General features: G+C 44.0%; 1 protein-coding gene across 1 annotated transcript in view; it reads left to right on the top strand.

Annotated features, from left to right (window-relative positions):
* DAAM2 (dishevelled associated activator of morphogenesis 2) overlaps positions 1 to 17,512 on the top strand; it is a 175,390-nt gene extending 157,878 nt beyond the window's left edge. Inside the window, exons 24-26 of the mRNA XM_058801423.1 lie at positions 1,553 to 1,684; positions 9,872 to 10,042; positions 11,432 to 17,512. Coding sequence (XP_058657406.1) covers positions 1,553 to 1,684; positions 9,872 to 10,042; positions 11,432 to 11,647 — 519 coding nt within the window. The 3' untranslated portion in view covers positions 11,648 to 17,512. The remainder of the gene's footprint in view (positions 1 to 1,552; positions 1,685 to 9,871; positions 10,043 to 11,431) is intronic.
* The last annotated feature ends 5,131 nt before the right edge of the window (positions 17,513 to 22,643 follow it).

The following is a 22,643-nucleotide window of genomic DNA, read 5'->3' as shown; positions in this document are numbered from 1 at the left end:
TAAGGTTCATTTAAACGTGATTGTAACAGACAAAGTTCACTGCAAAGTGATGTACTGAGCAGTGCTCCCAGGACTGTCCCTTGTGATCTGTTAGGAAACCAGGAAAAGAGAATTTATTGCAAAGCAGAGGAAGTAGCACTTCTTTATTGTGGGCTTTCTCTGGCCACCTCCACATTGCCTTTGCTGCCCCTTTTCTCCTTTGTGGTCTTTCCATGTGCTGGTTGCATTCTTTTTTTTCCAACTCACGCCAGACCAAAAGATATATCATGTCAGATTTTAGTTTGTTGATGGCCAAAGTAGTTCTTGGCATTCAGCAGCACTGTGTGGAGCAAATCCCAAGATGTTTCTCAGCATAGGTGCTTACAAACTTACCCATAGGTGCTTATAAGCCTACCCATTCCGCTCTATGAACTACTATTTTGATGAGCAGTTAACAGAGAGCACCCAACATATGCATGGAGCTAGACCTGCAGCCAGCACAAAAGTATTTTTTTCCAAAGGGAACAGAGGGTCAGATCATAACTTGACCTGCTGCTTCATGCTGCTTTCCCTACAGAGAAAGTCAGGCTTTATCATTCCCACTGGTTATTCAGCTGAGAATAAAGATGAGGCCCAGATTACATTTTTATTGTCCCCATGAGACTGTCAACAGCACACAAGCCAAGCACAGGCATGAGAGACATCCAATGTCACTATAAATTAGTCAGTTTGAGGAGCTCTGCAGCTCTCTCCATGTTTCAAGCATGATGATTAAAGTAAGGGAAGAGATAGCTATGGGTAATCTTGGCTTAAAACTAAAAAACTTGAGCCAGAAAGAAAGAATTTTGCTATCATATTTTTTCTTTTGGTAGGTAGCAGACAAATAGATCATTGTTTCCTATGATTTTATGTATCCTTTTTACTTTTACCATAACTCTTCTTAGCTCAATAGCCCCAGTTTCTAACTCTGTCACTTTTATGACGTCCAAGATAATGCTTAGGGTGCTAACAAATGTTGCACCTGGCATCTGTCTACTTGTCCTTCAGTGGAAGAACCAATTCTGATGTCTTTTTTGCTGTTCACCTGCTGCTTTTCAAAGAAATAAAGAGCAGATCTAGAATAGATTTTCCTAAGTATACAGCATTTCGATTGACCATGGGAAGAGACGATGGAACAAAACTCACTATTAAAAATCCTAAAGTCACTTACTGCACAAAGCTTTTTATCATTTGTCATATTGCATAGGGGAAAAAAGTGCAGCACTTCATGTAGTTGATGCTTAAATTATAAAGTTGCTTTAGAAACTTAGCATGTTGATGGCTTTCTTGGGAGTGGTTGTCATTTGAGGATAAATGAAACTGTAACCAGGACCTTCCTTCATCCCACCTTGACCTGCCCTCTCTCACCTAAAAATTTCTGACTTAGTGAGAAAGTGCTTTCTAAGTTAGAGCTCTGGATGCATGTGTGAGCAGAGCATGCTCTGCAGTGAGTGAAACAGATGGACTTTCCTGATGCTTTCCTCATCACTGAGAAATCTTTGACACTTACCTGTCTCTATCTCTTCTCTTTCAGGAGCTGGATTATCAGAAGAGACGCATGCGAGAATCAGGGGACAGGTTTGTTCCTGTGATGAGTGATTTCATCACTGTGGCCAGTTTCAGCTTCTCAGAGTTAGAAGACCTTCTCAACGAGGCTAGAGACAAGGTAAGAATTCCTTTTGCAGTGATTAGAGTTTCATCAGCTCAGTCAAAAGCCTGAATTAAAATGGAAACAGTGATTTAAGGTGCTGGAACTGCTGTGAAAACTTAATAGAGACAGAAAATTGTTTAGGCTGAAGTTTCTTATTTTTTCTAATGTGGTCTATATCCATTTAGGACATATTTTAGGATTAAAAGAAGGATCATGTTCTTACCCACTTCTTTCTAATCTTCCTTCACATTATTCTGTGTGGCATAGAATCGCAGTGGCAGTATCCTGCACAACAGGATACCACACCTTGCCACAGTGTGGAAGGGAATGGCCTTTAAACCATTGCTGAGAAAGGGGTCCTTTGTTAGTGATGGCAACTTCACATCTTTTTACCTTCTCCTTCTGACTGCATTCCACTTTGCTCATTCATCTGGGGACATCTGTGCTTTGTCTCTTTCCTTTAAAAATGTACCTGGTAGTTTGGTATCCTGGTTTCAGCTGGGATAGAGTTAATTTTCTTCTCAGCGGCTGGTACAGTGCTGCACCAGCTTGATCTTTTCCACTTCTCTGTTACTGGGTGTATTTCAGTACAAAGATAGAAATCCCAAACATGTGTGGTTTGTCTGAAGTTTTTGGTTTCTTCTTACACACCCAGAACCATGTGCATGTTTATTCTTCAGGTGCTGCTGCAGTCATTTTGTCCTTTCACTGTCTGCACCTCCATTACCAATTGGTACACCTAAGGAGGTGCTTGTTCTTTGCTGATGGCTGGAATCTGGCAGTAATCCCTCTGTCTCTCAGCTGAATGAGGAAGAATTTATGTGAAAAGATCATAAGCGTATGAAAATGTTTAGAGAAGAGCAAGTTTTAAAGTAAATTATATGTAATGGCAAATCTGCCCTTGTTGGCTGGCATGTTAAAAGTGCTTGGCTATATGAAGCAAAGGGGTTATTTCTTTTGGATTGAATTGTTTCCACTCTGGTGTCAGTCCTTTTAGTGTTAAAGGACCTATTGCATTACTAATGAAAGCTGTGCTGTTGGATCAGAAGACCTTAGACTTTGAAAATAGAGACTGAGGATCTTGACAGTAAGACTCCTCATTCATACAGTTCCTCTGCAGTAGTGTTATTTTGTGATTCAAAAACATTTCCTCACTGTGGAGATAAACTTGGTGATAGTGACTTGCAGCTGCAAATGCCAGAGCCACCAGCTGTCAGTGAGGGCTGCCCTGGCAAGCACCAGTGGGGCAGTAGCTATTGCAGCACTCAGAGGGCAAAGCTGGGCAGTACAACACCACAAGAAACATTCTGGGGAGAATAATATGACTAATGTTTCATAGTATCATAGAATGGTTTGGATTGGAAGGGACCCTAAGGAAAGATCATCTAGTTCCAACGTCCTCCCCCCAGCCATGGGCAGGGACACTTCCCACTCGATTGGGTTGCTCAGAGCCCCCTCCACCCTGGCCTTGAACACTTCAATTTTTGATTGCTGTCATGTTGCTTGAGAAAATTCAAACTACTTTCAGTATAATAATGTTCACACTGGCTATCTAAGCACAGAAAAACCCTTTACTTTCTGTGACCCCACTAAATTTACTGAGAAAAACTTGGTTTTCTATGGTCTGGGGCTTTTGTATTATGACTGGGTAAATTTTTCAACCTCATTATAGTTAGGCACACATTTCTGGAAAGATGCTCTGTGCATGGCTTACACTGCACACTTTTGGTTTGGTGTTAAAGATGGTGGTGCTCCTTTCTTTTTGGCACACCAAGACAAAACCCCAATGCAGATTCTCTATAAGTTCAGTTGGGGGTTAAAAACCAGCAAGTGGTACATGTCCAGCACAGCAATGCAAGTTTCCTTGATCAGACACTTTCAGGGAAAATGCCATTCTTTTGCTTTAAAAATAACCAGAGAAACTCCCTGCAGACAGAGCAGTATGTCTGGAAGTTGTTGTACACTTTTTTAGACATAGCCAACATAAAGCACTCAACATAAAGAGATGTTTTATTTTAATGACTATAACATGCTTAGGAAACGTTACTCTACCTTCTCCTCACACACCCTTGCTATGTTTGAGCACACACCATTCCAACTTTTGCTCAGCCTATGGCTTTGGTTCTTCCACTGGCAAAAAGCTGCCTTTGGACTCCAGTAAGGGAACTGTCTGTCCTTACCAGTGTTGAGCTATTTCTCGTGTTTGCTTCATATTATTTTGGCCCTCTCTTCTTCCTCTTTTTCCTCTTTTCTTTCTTAAAAAAGAAAAAAAAAAAAGGAAAAAGCTGGAAATTTTCAACAAACCAGATGTGCTTTGCAAAGCTTATAACATCTTCCAACCTCAATGGGCTCTCTGTGCTTGTTGAATCACAAGCTTTTTTCTTACCATGGAAACATAATGGAATAGCCAATTAAAGGAAGAGAAGGACCAAGACATCTGATTGTCCTGTTCTTTTATTGATTTCTCAAAGCAAAGAAAATTGAGCAAAAAAGGTAGTGGGGCAGGGAAGACTTTGAACAATATCCAAATGAACCTAGGAAGAGCTGGTCTGACTCACAGATTTATTAATAATAATGAAGCCCTAGTTTTAACAGCTGGAGTTAGATATCCTAAATTTAGATGTGGTTAATTGATTGCCATGAGTTAATCAGAGCCATGTTTCCTCAGCTGGGATTTAAAACAATATGACTTATCTTTTCAAACTGGGGAAGTTTTATATTTTTTAAAACTTTTTCAATATTAGCAAAATTAATTTCTTTAGTGATGGAAACAATCAATTACCAAGGTGTGGTGCTGACCTTCTCAGCAGACAATATTTTTCAGAGTCCCATGCAGTACCTTTTTGGCCCTTTTGCTTGAATAGAACCATTCAAAGTCAGTGGCTGTGGGGAGGAAGTGATATTTTTAAATTTAAAGGGCCAGGTTTTCAGATGCAGGCATCCATGTTTGCAGAGGAACCTTGTAGCTGTACTTATCTTCATGCAGTAAACAGATGGCTCAGTTAAGAACTGATTGAAAACTTAGACCAACTCTCTAAACAGGCTTTCTAGCACAGCTGTTTCTTGTTCTTTTTGTGTTTTTCTCACTTTCAATACCACTTTATAAGGGAGTATATAGATTAGATCAAGGGATAATGTTTTCTGCCATTTCCCATAAACTGGAAGGTGGAGGCAGGAGAAAGTGAAACTCTGCCCTGGAATCCTTCACCAGTTTTTATGTGTTTGAACATATGAAAAATTGATTTTTTTTTAGCGTAAGAAAGAAGAGGTTGAATTTATTCATGAAAATTTTTTCTCTGTTTCCTGTGGGAAAGCAATGAAAATGCCCAAGCAGAGGAAGAGTAACCTCCTATGGTATGAATTTTATTTTTCTACTTGAAAAAGGTGACATTTGTCCTATATGAATCTTTACTATGTACTTAAATATTGACAGGTATGAACTTAGATCACTGGACTTCCTCAGAATTGTTCTGCTTTGTGCTTGGTTTATAACAAACCTGTTTTTAAGACACTTTGGATCTTGTTAGAAGTACAAAGTCTGCTTGGTTAGATATTGCCATTCCTGTGCTAAATGTCAAACTTAAGCCTCTCTATAGAGATACTGTGGAGACTACTGCCTGGGCAAGGTGGGTAGGAAAAGTGTCTATTTCCAGTCTTTCTGATGACAGTTCCGCTCAAGCAAGGTGTGATGGAGAAAGGACTTCAGAATCAGCACATACATTTAATAAACTTAGCACCTACAGTAACTGTTTTGAAGAACAGAAAGGCAGTGAAAGCTTGCTGAGTAAAAACCATTTAAGAAAATAGTCATTAATGGCAGAATGCCATGAAGCACAAAGAAATGCTATAGTTCAAGTGCTAGTTATAGGCTGTGCACTTCAATTATGTATTTTGGGGGCTGGTGTTTTCTGTTAGCCCCTGGGGAAATGAATAAGGAATGTATCAGGACAGAGACTGAGAAAGATGAAGTATTCTACAAAAGACACCACCAGCCATTTGGTAAATAAATCACACAGCTCCTGTACAGTAACTTAGAACTTCAGATGCTGCAGTGCAGGTTGGCTTCTTACACATGAGAAAAGTTTAAAGCACCTGTAGCTCAATGTAACTGTTAAACTCCTGGGAGAGTCCTTTAAGAGCATTTGGACACAAGAAGAGCTAGGCCCAGCCCTGCCTGAAATTGGCAGGTCTCTTTCTATTAACTGATCTGAATTTGTCCCATAAAGAGAAAAGGCATTTATTTGACCTGCCTCAGTACTGAATTGGTATCTTCATAAGAGCACACTCAAGAGTACTTGTCTGAGGAATACGGTTCATGTTCCATGGCTGCATGGTATAATTCAGTTGTGTATTGGCTCTTCCCACAACAGCAGACAGCACAGACAGCAGGAAATTTTTATAATGGCTGTTTTTCCTTCTCCTCATAGAGCCCCATTCCTGCCGGTTCCAGAGGTCTTCTGCCACTGTTTAACATTTCATTGGCAAGCACAGCAGAGTCTGTGTGTGTTGCTGTCCCGCTTTCCCTCTCCTTGCTAAAATGGCTTTTTAAAATAAACAACTGTCTAAACGATTTGCTTTGGCAAGAGGATAAATTCAGTGGAAAGTTTGGCAGAGGAAGCAGAACTGGCACTGAGCTCGTGGACCTGTTATATCATGGAGCTTGGGGGCCCTTATGGTGCAGAAATTAATTTTTTAATAAAAAAAAAGATATACCATTCTGTGTTACAGTGGAAAACCTGCTGAAACAGAGTTTTCCATTTTGCTTTTGCCCATGTCATCTGTCCCCATATGACTTCAGGAATAAGCAAGTTTCAGCCCTTGTTCCACAATATTAGAGCACATGGCAAAATTCTGGGAAGCATTTTTCATGCATGAGGACTTAGCTACAGATTTCACAACTGTGCACAAGAGCTGGTGTTGTTTGGCAGGGAATCTGGACATGGAACAGTCAAGTGATCTGTACACGGTGACACAAATCCCATGACAGAGAGCAAAGGAGAGGGCTGTGATCCAGAGCACCTTCCTCTGTGCCACTCTGCCTCTTAGTGCCCTGAGTGAGGCAGGCAGTGTGATTTTAGCCACTGTGGGCAGGTAGAAGCCTGGGCTTTGTGACAGCTGTCTGTAGGGCTGTCTGTAGCACTGCCCCTCATCCCAGCACTGGTGCTTTGGAAAAGCCCATGTGGTCACAGAACCAGAATTGCGGAGAAGTAGAAGTAATAAAGCTAGAGGGGTCTGTTGTAGTTTAAACAGTGAAAAGACAGCATGTGTCCCTTTACAATAGTGCATTACATTAGTGCAGTTGTTGTACAGATGTGAACTGCTTTTGCCATTTGCTATATCAGATCAGTGGGGCGACACTTTCTGTTCAATAACCAGTGGAGAACACAAGGCTCAGAAAGGAAGCATGAATTCCCAAGCCACATCATGGGCAGAGCTGGCAGAAGAAGTTGGATCTCCTGACTTGCCTTCCTCTGCTCAGTCAGCTTTTTTTCCAGAGAGGGTAGAGAAAGAAGGAGTGTTTATTTCAGTGAAGTCCAGATTTTTCCTTTTGTAGTTATTTTAGGTCATCCAGCTCACAGAGTTTTTGCTTTTTGTCTTTCACTGCTTTACAGTAAGTGATTGTGACCTCCTAAGCTCTGTGTTACAGGGCACCAAAGGCTGTTCTCAGCCTCCTTGCTGCTGCTTAGAGACTGCAACACCTTAGACTCATGAGTGTGTCTGGAAGGCTCCCAGGCTGCTGAGACTTTCCAGCACAGCAGCACTGTTCCTCCTCGGGGAAGCAGTGGTTAAAGCCCCTCTTGCCAGCATGACACGAACTAGCTGGTCCTAGTAGTTGGGTGACAGGCCTCGTGCAAAACATTTGCAGACAACACCACCCTCTAAAGGAGACTTCCATGTATGTAGGATTCAAGAGCCCCAGGCAAGGAACCTCTGCCGTTTCAACCTCCAGCTTCCTTGAGTGACTAGGAAATCCCTGTGGACATTCATGGACTCAGCCAGCTCATTTCTGTGGCCCTCTCACTCTGCCTTTGAGCACAGGAGGAGCACGGGATGGAGGAGAGCATAGCAAGGTGCAACAGCCATCTCCTGTGAGCTGCCCCTGGCTTCAGGCTGTGCAGCAGTTGGATAAGCCTTCCTTCTAGCTGGCAGCTCTAGTCACTGCTCCTAATTTATGCTTTACTTTCAATTTTCACAGGAGTTAATGACAAATTAGATGGGAAGAGATTCCAGGTAGCACATTCCCTGTGAGCAATGAGCTTCGGGTGCTCTGTGTGTTCAGGCAGTGGCAGCAATGCCTGTGCTGAAGTCTTTCTCTGGCACTTTTCTGCTTCCCTGGCTGATTGTCACACTGAAGCAAGCAAGATGAGAAAATAGAGCATATGGAGATGCTTTATCTCCTTCTGTGGTATTTACAGCCTGTATGCTCTCTGCCAAAGAGCTGGTGCTGGTTCAGTGTGGGTTACTGTAGACTGCTGCACTTCCCTAATATTCAAAAAGCTTATGTGTGTATTATATACAGATAAAATTACAGAGAGGAGTGGGGAGAGGGTGTAGGTGTGCATACTTTGGGTATGTCTTCAGAGGCTTCAGAGAAAAGGAGTTAAACAGAGAAGTAATCTGTTGCTGTTTCTATGTGGTGTTTCCTTCAACTCCTGCCATGTTTGGTAGCTCAAAGCAATTTGCATTTCTTCCAGCACTTTTTTCCAAGATTCTTTGGGTTTCTTTGTTTGTTTCTGGCTGAGAACACAGCCTTTTTAAAGAAAGAAAAAAGAATCTATTGCTTCAAACTGCTTTGTGGGCCTGGCAGGGATAGCAGAGAAGGGGAGATGCTGAATCTCTCAGGCTGTGCCAGAAGGAAGTTGCTTTCTTTGGAGATTTCTTCCCCCTGCAGTTGACTGGGAGACATTGTTTATGCTTTACCTGGTACAGGGCCAGAGGGGTTTATAAGACCTGCTTCCAAACTCATTTTGTGCTGGGATCAGAGCCTGAATTGTTCTTACTGTCTTTTCCATTCTGCAAGAGCACTCACATAAGGAACGGGAAAATGGGCTGTGTTAGTATGGACTGAAAACATGCATCAGAAAGCTTGAGGACAGTCCGTAGCCTGGTTTGGTAAATGTTGAGGTTTGTAAGGATGCTCTGCTGCTCTGTGGTTATGTGCTGAAGTGCAAGCAGGGAATGCTAGGGAAGCTGTGCCTCAGGGCACAAGTCCTGTCAGGAGTGTGTTCCGGGGGCTGCCTGCTGCAGCGCTGAGGAGTGTGAGGGAGGGTGGCTGGGCAGTGGATGGATGTGTCTCCTTACACAGCACTTACTGTCCGTGTGTATGTGCTGCTGACAGACTGTATGTGCTTGCATTTGAGTGCATTTTGGTGAGCAGCGAGACCTGCTTGGTAGTGTGAGAGTGAAAAGGAGAGAGTACAACTACTGCAGGACTGATGTCCAAGAGCCAGGGGTTGCTGTGAATTTACCATATCCCCATCAGGACTGCCCTGTGACTGAAGTCCTGCCAGTTGGCTGCCTCCATATGTGTCCTGCAGCCTCAACATTTGCCTTTTAAAATAAAAACCACTTGTGATATATTCCCTCTCTTTTAAGTCTGCCTGGGAGCCCTGGATGTTTTCCTTGCCCCTTTTTCATGCCTTGTTTGTCTATAGTCTCCTCTCTCCTGGGTAACACCCTGACTCAGAGGATTCCAGAGAGATGGATGACATGGCAGGAGGTTTCTGAGAGGAGAGACTGTAGCTTTATTACAAAGAACTTTTACCTCCAGGTATTTAAAAAGTGTATTTGAAGGGAAGATGGAAGGGAAAAGTATGGACTAAAACTACTTTTTTCCCCAGCTAGCTCACTGTCTTCCATACCCTGGCTGTCCTGTAGCTGCAGCTAAGATGTGGCCACAGTGTCATCCTCTGAAATTACTCCATTGCCCTCAGGAATTAAGATCACTTTTTGTATCAGTGGACAGTGCTCTCCAGCACTATTGCTGCTTGTTACCCAAAGGATATCCAGGAGACTCTTCAGGGATGGAGGCACCTGCCTTAAGGAGAAGCACTTCTGTTGCTGGGGGTAGTTTCTACTCTTGCCACATGAATGCCTAGAGGGCATTGAATTACTTGGTGTGGTTACTCATAAGCTATCCTTGCTGTCTTCACCAAACTGCCTCCCTAATTATGGCTCTTGTGTTTTCTGCCCCCTTGACAGTATGCCAAGGCACTGAAGCATTTTGGAGAGACCGAGGGCAAGATGCAGCCAGATGAATTTTTTGGCATCTTCGACACTTTCTTACAGTCATTTGGAGAGGCCAAGCAAGATCTGGAGAATATGAGGAAGAAAAAGGAAGAGGAGGAGCGCAGGGCACGCATGGAGGCCATGGTGAGGATCTGGGCACAGGAAGATGTTACCTTCCTTCACCTTTTCATGCCTTGAGAGAAATTCCAGTACTCATGTCCTGTCACTGTTTTGTGTTCTTCTTCCTGACACCTCTCTTTGGCATCATTCTGTTCTTATAGATGACATTTTCCCTGCTGTGTGTTTTGTCAGATCTCGAGGATGTACTGTTTGACTCCCAAATTACCTCCTTTTGGATTCAGATACCAAATCTAGCCCAGGCATTTTTGCCCTGGCACTTTGAAGGATGGGGTTGCCACCACCCCATGCCAGACTATCCAGCTTTTGGGCAGCAAGCAGAGAAACCAGATTTCCTTCAGTCCTGCCAAGCTAGTCAGCTTCCAGTCAGACTCCATCATCATCTGCTGTGTGCCTGTCATCTGGCAGTGCACAGTGACACAGCAAATGCCCTGGCACCTGCTGCAGCCCCCACACTGGCAGTATTTGTCTCTGGCCAGCCTTAATGCCTTCATTCATTACTGGGGCCGTGTCTGGCCTTGATGTGGCAGGGAGAGCTTTCTGTGTATTTTGCCTCTGGGAGACAGACGTGTGTGTCCCCAGGGGTTCGTGTGAACCAGCCTGCCCCTCTAACCCCAGCCTCTGTGCTGCCTGAGAGCACAGTCGCTCGCCTCCTTCCCCCCTGCTGCCACCTTAGCCATTGCTGCTGCCATGGCCCCAGGCGTGCTGCGGGGAGGTGCTGATTTAAATGTTTGCTGAGCCAAAAGCAGTGGGTTTTGCCTTTCAGAAGAGGAGAGAGGTAAAACACCGGGATTCCAGCAGCGTTACTGTTGGATGCAGGGATAAAATGCCAGGACATAGGCTCAAGTTTCCTCTCAGCCAGCCTGGAACGTTCAGGGCTCACTGTTAAAGCACTGTAGGATGGTTTCATAGGCCTAATATGCTGTGAGGGAGGCCTCATGGAAAGAGTCTTCCTGCAGTGTGGGGCTAGCATTTACAGAGTGAGTGACCTGCTTTCCGATAGCCATCACCATCCCTTGCCAGTGCTACTGATTCTGGAGCTGAGCAGTGGAAAGAGAGAGCTGAGCTGGCACTGTCCTTCTGTAAAATTAGTGGAAAACAGCAGCAGCATGGAGAGATCCCGTGTGTCCTTTAGCTGCAGGCCAGTTGTGCTTTGTGAGGCAGACGTGTGCTGCTACTCATTCCTCATTTCTCCTGCTTTCTTCTCGCCTGTGTAGAGGAGAAGCCCAGCATGGCCTCTTGTTGCTCTTGGCACAGGTGATGGCCTTGTGGATAAGCTCCTACTCTTTTTTTTCCCTAATCTGTGCTGATGCATTTTAGCTACTTCTTGGCAGTGTACCTAGTGATCTGGCATCTTGATTAGCTAATCCTAAAACTCTGTGTCCTTCTCCACAGCTAAAAGAACAAAGGGAGAAAGAGAGGCGACAAAAGAAAGCAAAAGCTGGAAGCATCTCTGAAGAGAGTGGGGAGTTTGATGACCTGGTGTCAGCATTAAGGTCAGGTGAAGTCTTTGACAAAGACTTATCCAAGCTCAAGCGTAACCGCAAGCGTTCGGGGAACCAAGGCTTAGAGACAAGCCGTGAGCGGGTGGTGACAAAGCTAAATTATTAACTACAAGAGGAAGAGAAATAATCAACCAAAAGAAGGTGTTGAAAAAGTGCAAAGCAAGGAAGATGAATGTGTGCGATGGCGCCTGGCTGACAGCTGCCCCAAAGGCTTTGGTCTGTAGCTAGAGACGTTACCTTTCCATGATCAGCTTTCCTCTCACCCCTCTTCTGTGCTCCTAATTTGGACCATTATAAAAGTGCCTCTGTGGATCCAGCAGAGCCTGTGACTGGGCCATGCAGAGCTGACAGATCTGCTTCTGGGAGTTTGTTGTGTCATCAAAGGCCTCATGGTGATGACAGAAAGTACTTGTGCCTTGCAGACAGCCTCACAGCTGGAACAAGATAATTTTCTGTGTGCCAAAGTAAAAACTAGTCATGATCTCCATCTTGCTGATAACAAGGAAGACTAATTTCAGACCAACTCTGTAAACAACTATCACTTCTTCAGGATCTAGACTGGCCTTCAGGGGTTTGTTGAGATGTGGTTCTCAAGTTTCCAATTCCCTTCTAGAACTGGATTTTATAAGCCATTGATTAGCACCTGAAAAAAGCATTTTAGCTCATGTCCTGTATGGTATTTTTGTGGCCTACACTGTCCAAAGCAAGTGAAGCTTAGAAAGAAGTCTTCAGTTTCTGTAACAAAATGAAAATCAAGAATCAGGATCAACATACAATAATTTGAAGAAGTCTTTTGGATTCTGCTTTGCTAGAATGAGTTTTCTGGAATTTCTTGGTGGTTGAGTCTCCAGGCTATGAAATGGATCTTCTTGGAAAGAAACTCTGGCTTTCCTTTAGAAAACTAAGCCACTGCCAGGTTGGGATTACAAGTAGATGACTGTAGAGTCTGTTGTCATTGCTGGAGGCTGGCAGAGAATCAGTGGAAAATTTCTTATCTTTTTGTGCAAGATTGGAAATTGGGAGCTCCCTAGTATCATTCACAGGTCTCCAGTAGCAAACAGTGAACAGGTTCACTGCCTGCCAGAAGTGAGATTTCTTTTCCACTTGATGCTAGCTGTGATTGTTGTTGGCATGAACTGATCTTTCTGTCTAACAGCCTGGCCACCACTGTACACACTCCACTCCTGCCGAGGGGAACCACGTCATTAGAAAGGTATGAATGGTGTAAAGGAGAGCCTTGGAGCACACCGACTTCTTCATTTTGAAGAAATCACTTGGGATGAACCAAGGGAGAGCTCCATAATTAAAACTGAGAATTTTTCGAGGAGGACACAGAATTGTGTAAGCCAGTCAGGCTTTGGAGTTGACTTAATTCAGAAGAAACAAATACATTTGTAGTTAAGTTACATGAATTAAATATATAAGCAGAAAAGCAAAGTACCCAAGAAGAGGCTCGAATTCTGTGTCTTCATGATTCTAGGAAAGGAATTGGATTGTGTGGGCTGTCATGGCCTTTTTTTCACCTTTTTTTTTCAAATTTGTCTTCTTTTTTTATTATCTTCCCTGGGGATGGAAAAGAGGAAAAGAAAAAATGGTGATGGATTCTTCCTCCTAGACAGGAAGAAAAGAGAGAACATTTGAGAAGAGGGACCCACTATCTACAAATTGCTGCATTAGTCGATAGCACAAAATGTCAAGGAATCCCAGGGAAGTTTAATAATTTGGTTTGATTTTTCTCTAAATGTCACTTAACCTCAGGCTCTGCACTGAGTCTGCAGAACAGAACTTCCTCTACAATGCACGCTGCCTGATCAGTATTACACACTACAATGTTGGAGAAGCAAACTGTGGTGGTTTTCTGAACACTTTGAGAGTTAAATAATTATGTAAACTATTAAAAGCAAAAAAGAGAGTTGAGAGAAGAGAAGCAAAAAAGCCAGAATTGTTAAACTCTGATGTTTCATTGTTTACTGGATTTTGAGTCTCCCACCCCAGAATTTCCCTATTTAGGACATTCCAGACTGCCGCGCCTCTGTATAATACTCATCGTAAAGAGCTGGTATCTTACAAGAGCTGGGTGCATTCTCCTCCCTTACTATCCCACTCCCCTTCTGGGATTAGCTATTAACAGCAATGCCTATTGCAGTGGACACAAGCACCTTGTAGAAGAAAGACTATTTCATAAAGGTTTTTGAAAGTTTAAGAAAAAAATCTCACTTTTAAAAGCATTTTTATTTTAAATTACAAATGAATTTTTAGAAATGTCTCTTGTAAATTATATTAACAAGCTCCTTGCTGCTCCCTGAAGTAGACTTGCTATATATCCCAGCCCTTTTGTTTGTCTTGTTTTAAAGCATGCCATGTAACCTATGCCATGTAAGCCATATGAGAGGTGGTAATATGTGCCAAATTGGTATACAGTTGAGTTTAGATTTGAATAATCCCTGAATTCCAAAGATTATGCTTTTAGGCATTAGAACATTGTAGGGTTTTTTTCCTCCCTCTTTGTTCTCCTTGGGTTTAGGACTCACCCAGAACTTCACGTGTAGTGCCAAGGTCAGTTCTAGTGCAAGATGATGTGCAAGTACAGCTGCTTGCCTGCTCCCCAGGTACTTGTTTGATAAGGCAGACTGTCAGCGTGGCAGCTGACAGAGAAGAAACACCTCAGGGCAAACCCTTTGAATATAAATACAGCATTTCCCCTGCCCCAGTATTTGTCAATCCAGGTTTGTGCTGTGCTGTCTGAAACTGAAGTCACTTTGCTAGGCACAAATGTAGCAAAAGCAGAGAGAGTGATAAACCCTCTGTCCCTTTGTGTACACAGTTCAGCCCTGATTTTTTAAAGAGGTCGTGCATGATGGTACGCAACAACGCTCCAGCCACACTGGGAGTCAAAGAAAGCTGCTATAGTTTTGCCACCTCTTTAACTCAGACATTAATAATGAGAGATTGTGCAACTCCTGTAAATCAGCTGTGGGATCCTTAAGGGGATGGACAGAAATTCAGAGTCATGCCCTGATTCAATGCAGCTCAACTTTCTCAGCACTCCAGTGCCCCAGGCTCCCCATTTTGAATCAGCGATGGTGGTCAAAAGTTTTGTTCAGTGTGCTGGACAGTCCCCCAGGCTCTTGACTCCATGGTGAAAGTTCATAAAAAAGGTTTTGGAAAAGCTCAGTTTCACACTGAGGCAAGCAGTGTTTTCATGCAAGTGGTGACAAGCAGAGTGGCTCTTTAAATTATCAGTATGAGATGAGATTACCCACACAGAAGATAAGGAAAAAATTGGCTCTGCTGTAGGGCATCAGATTCTTGCTGAAGTTTGTCCATGTTCCTCATCTCTTGGGTACTATGGGTACATATAATGCTCCCTTCTTCAGCAGTTGTAGTTGAGTTGCCAGGTGCTGAAGGAGAAAGGAAAATCTTATTCCTGGGTAGGTTTAGGAAGAGGTCTGAGGTCTAACATCACTGAAAAAGCTGGAGAAGAGCTAGGGTCTGCTGTTGTCCTTGCACCTGTGCACAGAACCAGCATTTTAAGAGAAGTCACTCTGTGGTTGGAAATAAGTGGAGAAGAAGGAGATGCGAGAAAAAAAGGCATAATTGAGGGCTTGTTCTGCTTCCTGCAGAAATACAGTAGTTGCTGACTTTATTATAAAGTTCCTCACACCTAGAAGAGCTACTTCCGAACTCTCCAGAATTTATCCCTAGAGGTCTAGTGCTCACTCACCTCTGCGTGTCTTCACTGTTGCTGTGCAGGTTGCATGAGAATGAGCCCAGAAAAGACTGAAGAAGACTCCCTCCCCCTTCCACTTGCTTTGAACTGAGTCACTCTTCTCAGTCTGTTGTGTCTCTAGAAATGCTACAAGGTCAAGTGACTTCAAGGAGCAAGACTCTTCCATGCTCTGTAGCACAGCCATTGTCCAGGCACCATTCCCTACGAGAGCAGGAGTAGGACTAGTGTTCAGGGCCAAGAGACTTCCTCACTAGGGAAAAAACCTGGATGTCCTTCAGAAGCATTTCTGTAATGTGTTCACAATGTCTGAGGAAGGGAAAGGAATTGTAAAGGATCCTGGTGGGAGACTGTGGGGCAGGTGTTTCCATAATGATCAGCCCCACTGGCTAAATCTTTCCTTTTCTTTAGGAAAGATCACACTTTGAGCTGGGTTGCACGGGAGAAGCTTGTGTCAGGAGTTTCCGTGAGGGGAAAAGGATCCGTTGTACAGTAGATGATGTACATGATATATGCAGTTTTGTTTCTAGGTTGGTTGTTTTGGGTTTTGTTTGTCTGTTTGTTTGGGGGTTAAATGATTTAAAAAAAAAAGGTTTTAGGAATCTCTAAGGGGAACCTGTAAATCTGACACCTCTATTTATTTTGCCTTATTTTAGTTTGCTATGTTTGTATGTATGTATACGCTGCATTACAGCAAAGACTATTGAGACCGTGCCAGGGCATTACACCAGCTGGAGAGCTGGCTTGGCTCCTGTGCCAGCTGAGCCAGGCCAGGGGATGCAGGTGAGCAGTCTTGGTTTGGGAAGGGAGGGAGGAAAAAAACCCCTTTGCCTTTTGTCATAATTCCTCTGCCCCTGGTGATCCTGGTTCTTGGAAAGCTCTCATTTTGAAGCTTGTGTTGATCTAAAGGAGACTGGGTATTTTAGACCACTTTCTACAAAAGATGTTTTTTTTTATCATGCGTCATGGTGAGAAGATTGAAAAGAGTTAGGGTGCATAGTTGCATGCCCAAACTTCACTCTTCCACACAAATTTGGTCCATAATTCCAGAGAAGCTTGGCTAGATGGCCAGAAGTGGTTCATGCCCTGTAATTTCTCATCAGATTTAACACACTAGTGAGAAAGATTGGGACAGAGCTAATATTCCTCCCTATCTTTATGGCCAAAGAATGATTTCATCTACTTTACCTCTTTCCTCCTCCAGCCCACCTCCCCAGGTTACCTCAGGTAAGCAAAATCTTTCTACTGATTGGTTTGTAACCCATGAGTCTCTGGCAGTCAGAAGGTGTTTAGCCATCGCTCCTTGGCTTCTGTGCTTGACACAGGAGGTTTCTGATTGCCTGCCATGCAAAGAGGTAGTCTCCATTGGCCGTCCTTGGTTCTCTTATAAAGGTAGAAGGGGCCAACCTGGATAACACAATTTGGCCAACTGAAAAGATAGAATTTATATATTTATTTACATAATGCAGTAAAAAGCTATCTACTAATCTAAGTAGTAGTTGTGATGACCAGTATTCTCTGAAGCTGGCCAGATTTGCTCACTGTGCCTGCTGAGAAGGATGCTAGTCCAGTTTGGTGTTTTGGAAACTCACTTAATGAAAGAGTCTGGATGGTTCCAAACCAGAGTCTTCTGTTATGGGTAGTAATGTAGAATTGATCCACAGTAACTGGTTCATGTTTCTCTGGTTTTACATCAGCATAATTAAAAGTAAAGTCTGGACTAAAACTCTCCTTTAGGCAGTTTTGTAAGAAAGTAAGATATTCTACCACAGCTCATGTAGGGCATGGTCCTTTCAGTCTCCCCCACTAGGAGCTTTGAGCCAAGTGATCTAGAAAAGCCTCTCTGACAAGCCATTTCCCCCCTTCCTGCTTGCATACAAACAGGCTCTTTAAAGCTCTTTGCAGTTTTTAGAGTTTTGAGGGAATATTCGGTACCTGAGCCACTCTGTGCTTAACACCTCCCTTCCAAGTCATCCCCACCTGCAGCTGTTCTGCTCCCCTGCAAGCCTGCTCAGCTTGAAACTCGCAGGCCACTTTGGGAGGTGGCCTTGCCTCCAAGCTAGAAAGTACAGTGCTGCTTACTGAAGTGGGAGGTTGTGTGCTGCTGTAATGCCTTGGCCTATCCTCATTTCTTAGTCAGTTTAAGACTATAGGTGAATTAAATGTACAAATCCTGTAGTGTCCTTTTTATCTGTATCTTTTTATAAGAATATACTGTAATACTAAAAGACAAAAGCAAAAAAAAATTAAAGATATATTGCCCCCACTGTGTGTCTGTACATTTCTTGGTAGTTTCATTTTCTGTGCATTTTGTCACAAAGTCCGATAGGTGAGTCACAGTCTGGGTGCAGTTTTTTGTTAAGCTCTGGATTTTTGGTCAAGAGGGTGCAGCTCTTTAGGTGACATTGTCACTGCAGAGCTGGGGAAGAAGCTCCACAGGTTGTTCTGGGGGCAAAAGCAACACGGTGGAACACAAGCACATTCTCCCCATGCTGTGCAATGGTGAAGAGCTCATTAAAGAGCCAGCAGGTTACTATAACCAAAGGTTCCCTTTAAAAGCTCTCTTTTGTTCATATTTCAGAACTATGTACGGTACACAGGAGTTCACTTAAAGAAAAAGAAGAAAGTAAGATGGTCCTGATGTCTAGGAGTTCGTAATCCATGGCTGGATATGACTGTTCCAAACAAGAAGGGAGTGCAGGGCAGCAGCACTGACCCTGAGCTCACTTATGTAACTGAGCAACATCCCGACAGCAAGAGCATCAACTCGGAGGAGGAGGAATGGGCAGGAGAGCCTTGCTGCCAAGGAAGGAGTTAAATGAGGCCAGCTGAAAAGAAAGCAGAAAAGCCAACATCAGTAGTGAAGGCTTCAGAAAGGCAGGGTGGGGAGTCTAGAGTGAAGTTAGACACAGAACAGACAGGTGAGCAAGATGCACACAAAGGTTAGGGCTAATTTGTGGCTGAATTGAAGGGTGTGCTGAGGAATTCCTTGGAGTTCAGGGGCAGAACCTTGTCCTTAACACAGAGGCGATGTGTGAAACAGCCGTTTCATTCACACACAGATCTCCCCATTTCTGTTAATGGAAAGAACACGCTGACAAAATGATCCTTAAGCCACAACATTTAATACTTATCTGCAACCCATGAAAGGGCAATGCTTTAAGCTTGAGCTCCTGAGATCATGCCTAGCTTCCAGTGGGAGCCTTGCTGGCTATGCAGCACATTGCTGCAGCACTGAAGTTCTCAGGGACCCCAGACAAAGCCCCAGCCATTGGCTCTGGCTCTCAGGTGGGAAGAAGTGTGGAAATCAGCAAAAGCAATCAGGGTATAATTGCTTGCACAGTCTGAGGATCAACAAGCAGCAAATGCGAGTGCTTTGTGGGAAGGTAGTTGGCTTTTAGTAGTTAGGCTTTAAGTTTCTCTGTTTTGGTTTGTGCTTTGCTAAAATTCTGACTTTTAGGTTCTTGTTGTACAAATGCAAGGGCAGAGGCAAAGGGATGTTTCTGAAATACCTGTATCATGTGAGTGGTAGAGGCAGGATGAAAATGCAGAGGCCTCCCTGAGTGCTCTACCCTTGGCAGCTGGGGTTTGGTTGAGGAAGTCAAACTGTTGCTTTTTTTCTTATTAGAGGTGAAACCCAGTGGCATTTGAATTATTTGCAGTGAACAAGGCAGAGATCCTGCCTGGATTGTAAGAAGACTTTAATATTTTCTTCGGGGTTGGAGCACACAGTTAGGAGCTGGTGTTCTGCCCTGCAGTATGGGTCCATCACAGAAGCCTCCTTCCATTTTCCTGGTTGATATCTTTCCCATGATTGTGGACTTCCCTGTCCTTCTCTTCACTGCACAAAGCAAGGTAAGTGCCTCATGGCTTTTTCTGAACAAATCTAGGGCTGGGGTTTAGCTGCCCTGAATGACTGGGAGTGAAGAGGAGTGTAAGGGGAGCTCTCTGCTCTTGCTGGGAAGGACTGAATCTGTAATTTTTCAGTTTTCTCTTTCTATAACTTTTGGCTTCTGCTTAAACAAAGCTGAATTTTATCTCTGTCATAGCGGACATGGAGGTTTCTGGGAGAAATCTGCTTGGCCCTGGATTTGTACCACTGGGAAATAAAATAATTAAAGTTTGGGAGTTTTTCCCCCCTCTCAAAGCCCAGAAGTTTTGTTTTTCAATATTGTTGAGATCGAGTTTGTTTGTTTGATGTTCCTGTAGTTAATGGGCTTCTTGCTGTTTTCTCTGAGGCATAGTTGCTATTTATCTCTACTTTGCTTAGGCTCACCAGGAGGTAAGATCCTTTTTTTCCTTTTTGTCTTTACCCCTCTTCTGTTGTTTTTTCATCTCTTCTGCCTTTTTTTCCTCTCCCTTTTGATTTTTTTGCCATTTTCCCCCTAATTTTCTCCATGCCAGACTCAGCAGTGAGGTGGGGGCTTGCTTTGAGTGAGCTGCTGCATTTTTGCTACCATGTGACAGCATTGAACCCCAGGGGTCCAGAAGGATTCTGGAGTGCTGTGCATAGGTTAACATGGGAACCCAGGAATTGTTCTTTGCCCACCTTGTTTTAGATGTGGGACACAATTCTGTTGAGCCAATTTCTCGAGTGCTCATGGAAGAACACATCTCTAATTGCATTAATTCAAAAAAAGAATCAGGAAATGGAAAGGGGAAGATAAGCTCAGTTGGTCAGACTATGATGCTAAAACCAGCAAGACTGTGGGTTCAATTCAATTGTGGTATGGACCATTCATGGAGGAGTTGGACTTTTTGATTCTTGTGGGTCCCTTCCAACTCAGAATATTCTGTGATGTGGGAAAAGACTGATAATTTATGGCTGTGAGACGTGGAAAAAGGCTTTTGTTTGCCAGAAGCGTCTATGACCAGTAGTGGTCGGATCTGTCATGTTATAGCAGGACCTTTGCCATACTCTCCTTTTGTGGAAGGGCTATTCAGAGCAATTCCAGCAAGGACTGAGGCAGCTGATAATGAAGGAAATCACAACAGCCACATAGAGGCTGCAGGGACCTGGGGACCCTTTGGGGCAGACAGGACGGTGGGTGTGTTGGACACTGTGTGATGTTGCTGCCTGCCCCTGCAGAGAGGAGGAAGAAGGGCTTCTGTCTCTTCATGTTCCTTGTAGAAATTTTAAAAGATTGATGAGGAAGGGGGAGAACTGTGATTGTCTCAAAAAATCTGATAAATACTTGTTATTCGTCTGTTTGTTTAAGTAAAGACTCTCCTTTACCAGTAGGTCTGCAGGGCAAAACTCATGTTTTATCATCCCCTAAAATATCAGGAGTGATGTAAAAATTGGCCTAGATGCCCCATGGAAGACTACCAAGAACTTGCCTTGAATCTGGTGAATCCATAGCTCATGCTCTGATTGTCAAACTGTGCCACTGTTTTGCCAGTGGTGGTTCCTGGAAAGCCAGTGGTCTGTAAAGGTATCAGAAGGTGCTTTGTGCACAGTGGCTGAGGAATGCAAAAAACTGTCAAAAACTTGTGCATGCTCTGTTGCCTACAGAAGGAAGCAAACAAAATAGGACGAAAATAATTGTTAATCTGCTTATTCTTAAGCTATTTTTCATCTGGTTGTAGAAGGTAGTTCTGTAAAAGAACAAAGATGCATTCCCCCCCACCCCCCCAACAAGGTTGGATGGTTCCTGCATTTGAGAGGTAGGAAATGGTGTTCTGCAGCGTCTCACTGGATATTCCAGTGATCAGGCTCTGCCTGGCTGAGTGCTGTCATGGTGTGACAGCATCTGGGGGCAGTGGTAACTGTTATCTTAGCTCCTGCACAGTCATGAGGTGTTTTCAGGGACAGAAGCCTGAATCAGCCCAGTACTCATGGACTCACAGTAAGGTGGTGTGACTGGGCAAGAGTTTCCATGGCTTACACACACTGTGTTTTTGCTGCTGAACAAGTTTGGAAGAAGCTGGGTAACCCCAAAGTGCAGATTTTCTCCAGGATTGTCCAATCCAGTGTTTTCTTTCCTTTTGGGCTCCCAAGCAGAAAACTCTTCAGAGCCATGCCCCATTCTGTTGTAAAGTACCCCTTGCTTCTGCTCCTGATTTCCTTCAATGTCTGAGCCCCGTTCACATCTCTCTTTTACCCTCACAATTCCTTTCTGTTGCCATGACCCTTTGCTTGCCCACCTTGGGAGGATCTGCTGCCCTTTCTCTGTGGTATTATCAGCTGCAGGAGCTTGGGCACCTCAGTCTCCAGGTGAGGCTCCTGGCAGAGGACTGACCCTGGCACAAACGCTGTTGCTCTGCACTCAGCTTGGCTTTGCATGGGGCAGGAGTTGCCAGGCAGATCGAGTGCTGTGTCCTACCTTCCCATTGTCCTCCTTGTGGTGCAGCTGGACCAAATGTTCAAGATGTTGTGTTGCCCTTTTGGAATGGCAGTAACACCTTCCCTTGCTCTGGTCCCTGAAATGAGAGCTTCTCTGTAAGTTGAGAGGAAGCCTTTTCTGCAGCTGGAGAGCAGGAGCTGCCTCTGGAGTCACAGGGATGGGCAGCCCTTCACCACAGAATCATCTCCAGCACTGAGGCAATGTGACATTGGGACCAGAGCTAGCTGCGGTCTTGGGGGTGCTGATCTTGTGCCAGCTCCTGGGGTGTCAGTGATGGGGTGCATCAGCAAGCATGTCTTAGACTTGTACTAGGGTCAAAGCAAGAGATTCTAAATTGCAGCTTGTCCCATAGCTATGGTCTTGTCCTTGTCAGGCTGCCAGCTCTCCGTCTGTTCCTGATTAATCCTCTCCCTGGGGGATGCTGACCAGTACATCCCAAATCAAGATGGAAGAAAGGGGGAAAAATCAGATACTGAGGCAATCTTACTCTCTAATTTTTAACCCATGCTGGCGCCCTAATACAAACAGGAAGGCAGCAGCAGTTTGGACAGGGATCAGTAGACCTGACTTAGTGCTGTGTAGAGCAGAACCAGTGTAATTATGGGAAAATGGGCATAGTCACAGAAATAACTGAGCTTTGATGGGAGACAGGCTCTTTCCTGAGATCTTCTCTGGTGGCTAGCTCACTTCTCATTCCTCCTCCCCCTTTCCCTCAGCTCTGCAATGAACCCTGAGGGTCTGCAGCTCTCACTCTCTTTAGAAAAGGGTCTGGGCTCTCACCAACATATGTGTAGCTTTTGCCTTGGGAGGCAGCAAGGTGAAATCTTCCTCTAATATTTAGGAGAAATCAAGGGACAAAAGCCCATCTGCTAAAAACAGACTTGTCAATCTGGTAACAAATATGCAATTTTCTCCAATTGCACATCAGGCATGAGAAGTATTCAGGCTTGCAAATCTATCTCCAGGTGCTCACTGTAGAGTGCACAGGTCAATGTACCAGGTTAGTGTCCCCATCTGCAAACAATAAT

This window comes from Ammospiza caudacuta, chromosome 3 (genome assembly GCF_027887145.1).
Source record: "Ammospiza caudacuta isolate bAmmCau1 chromosome 3, bAmmCau1.pri, whole genome shotgun sequence".
In the NCBI taxonomy this organism is placed as follows: Eukaryota; Metazoa; Chordata; class Aves; order Passeriformes; family Passerellidae; genus Ammospiza; species Ammospiza caudacuta.
This window is presented reverse-complemented; position numbering and strand designations above follow the sequence as displayed.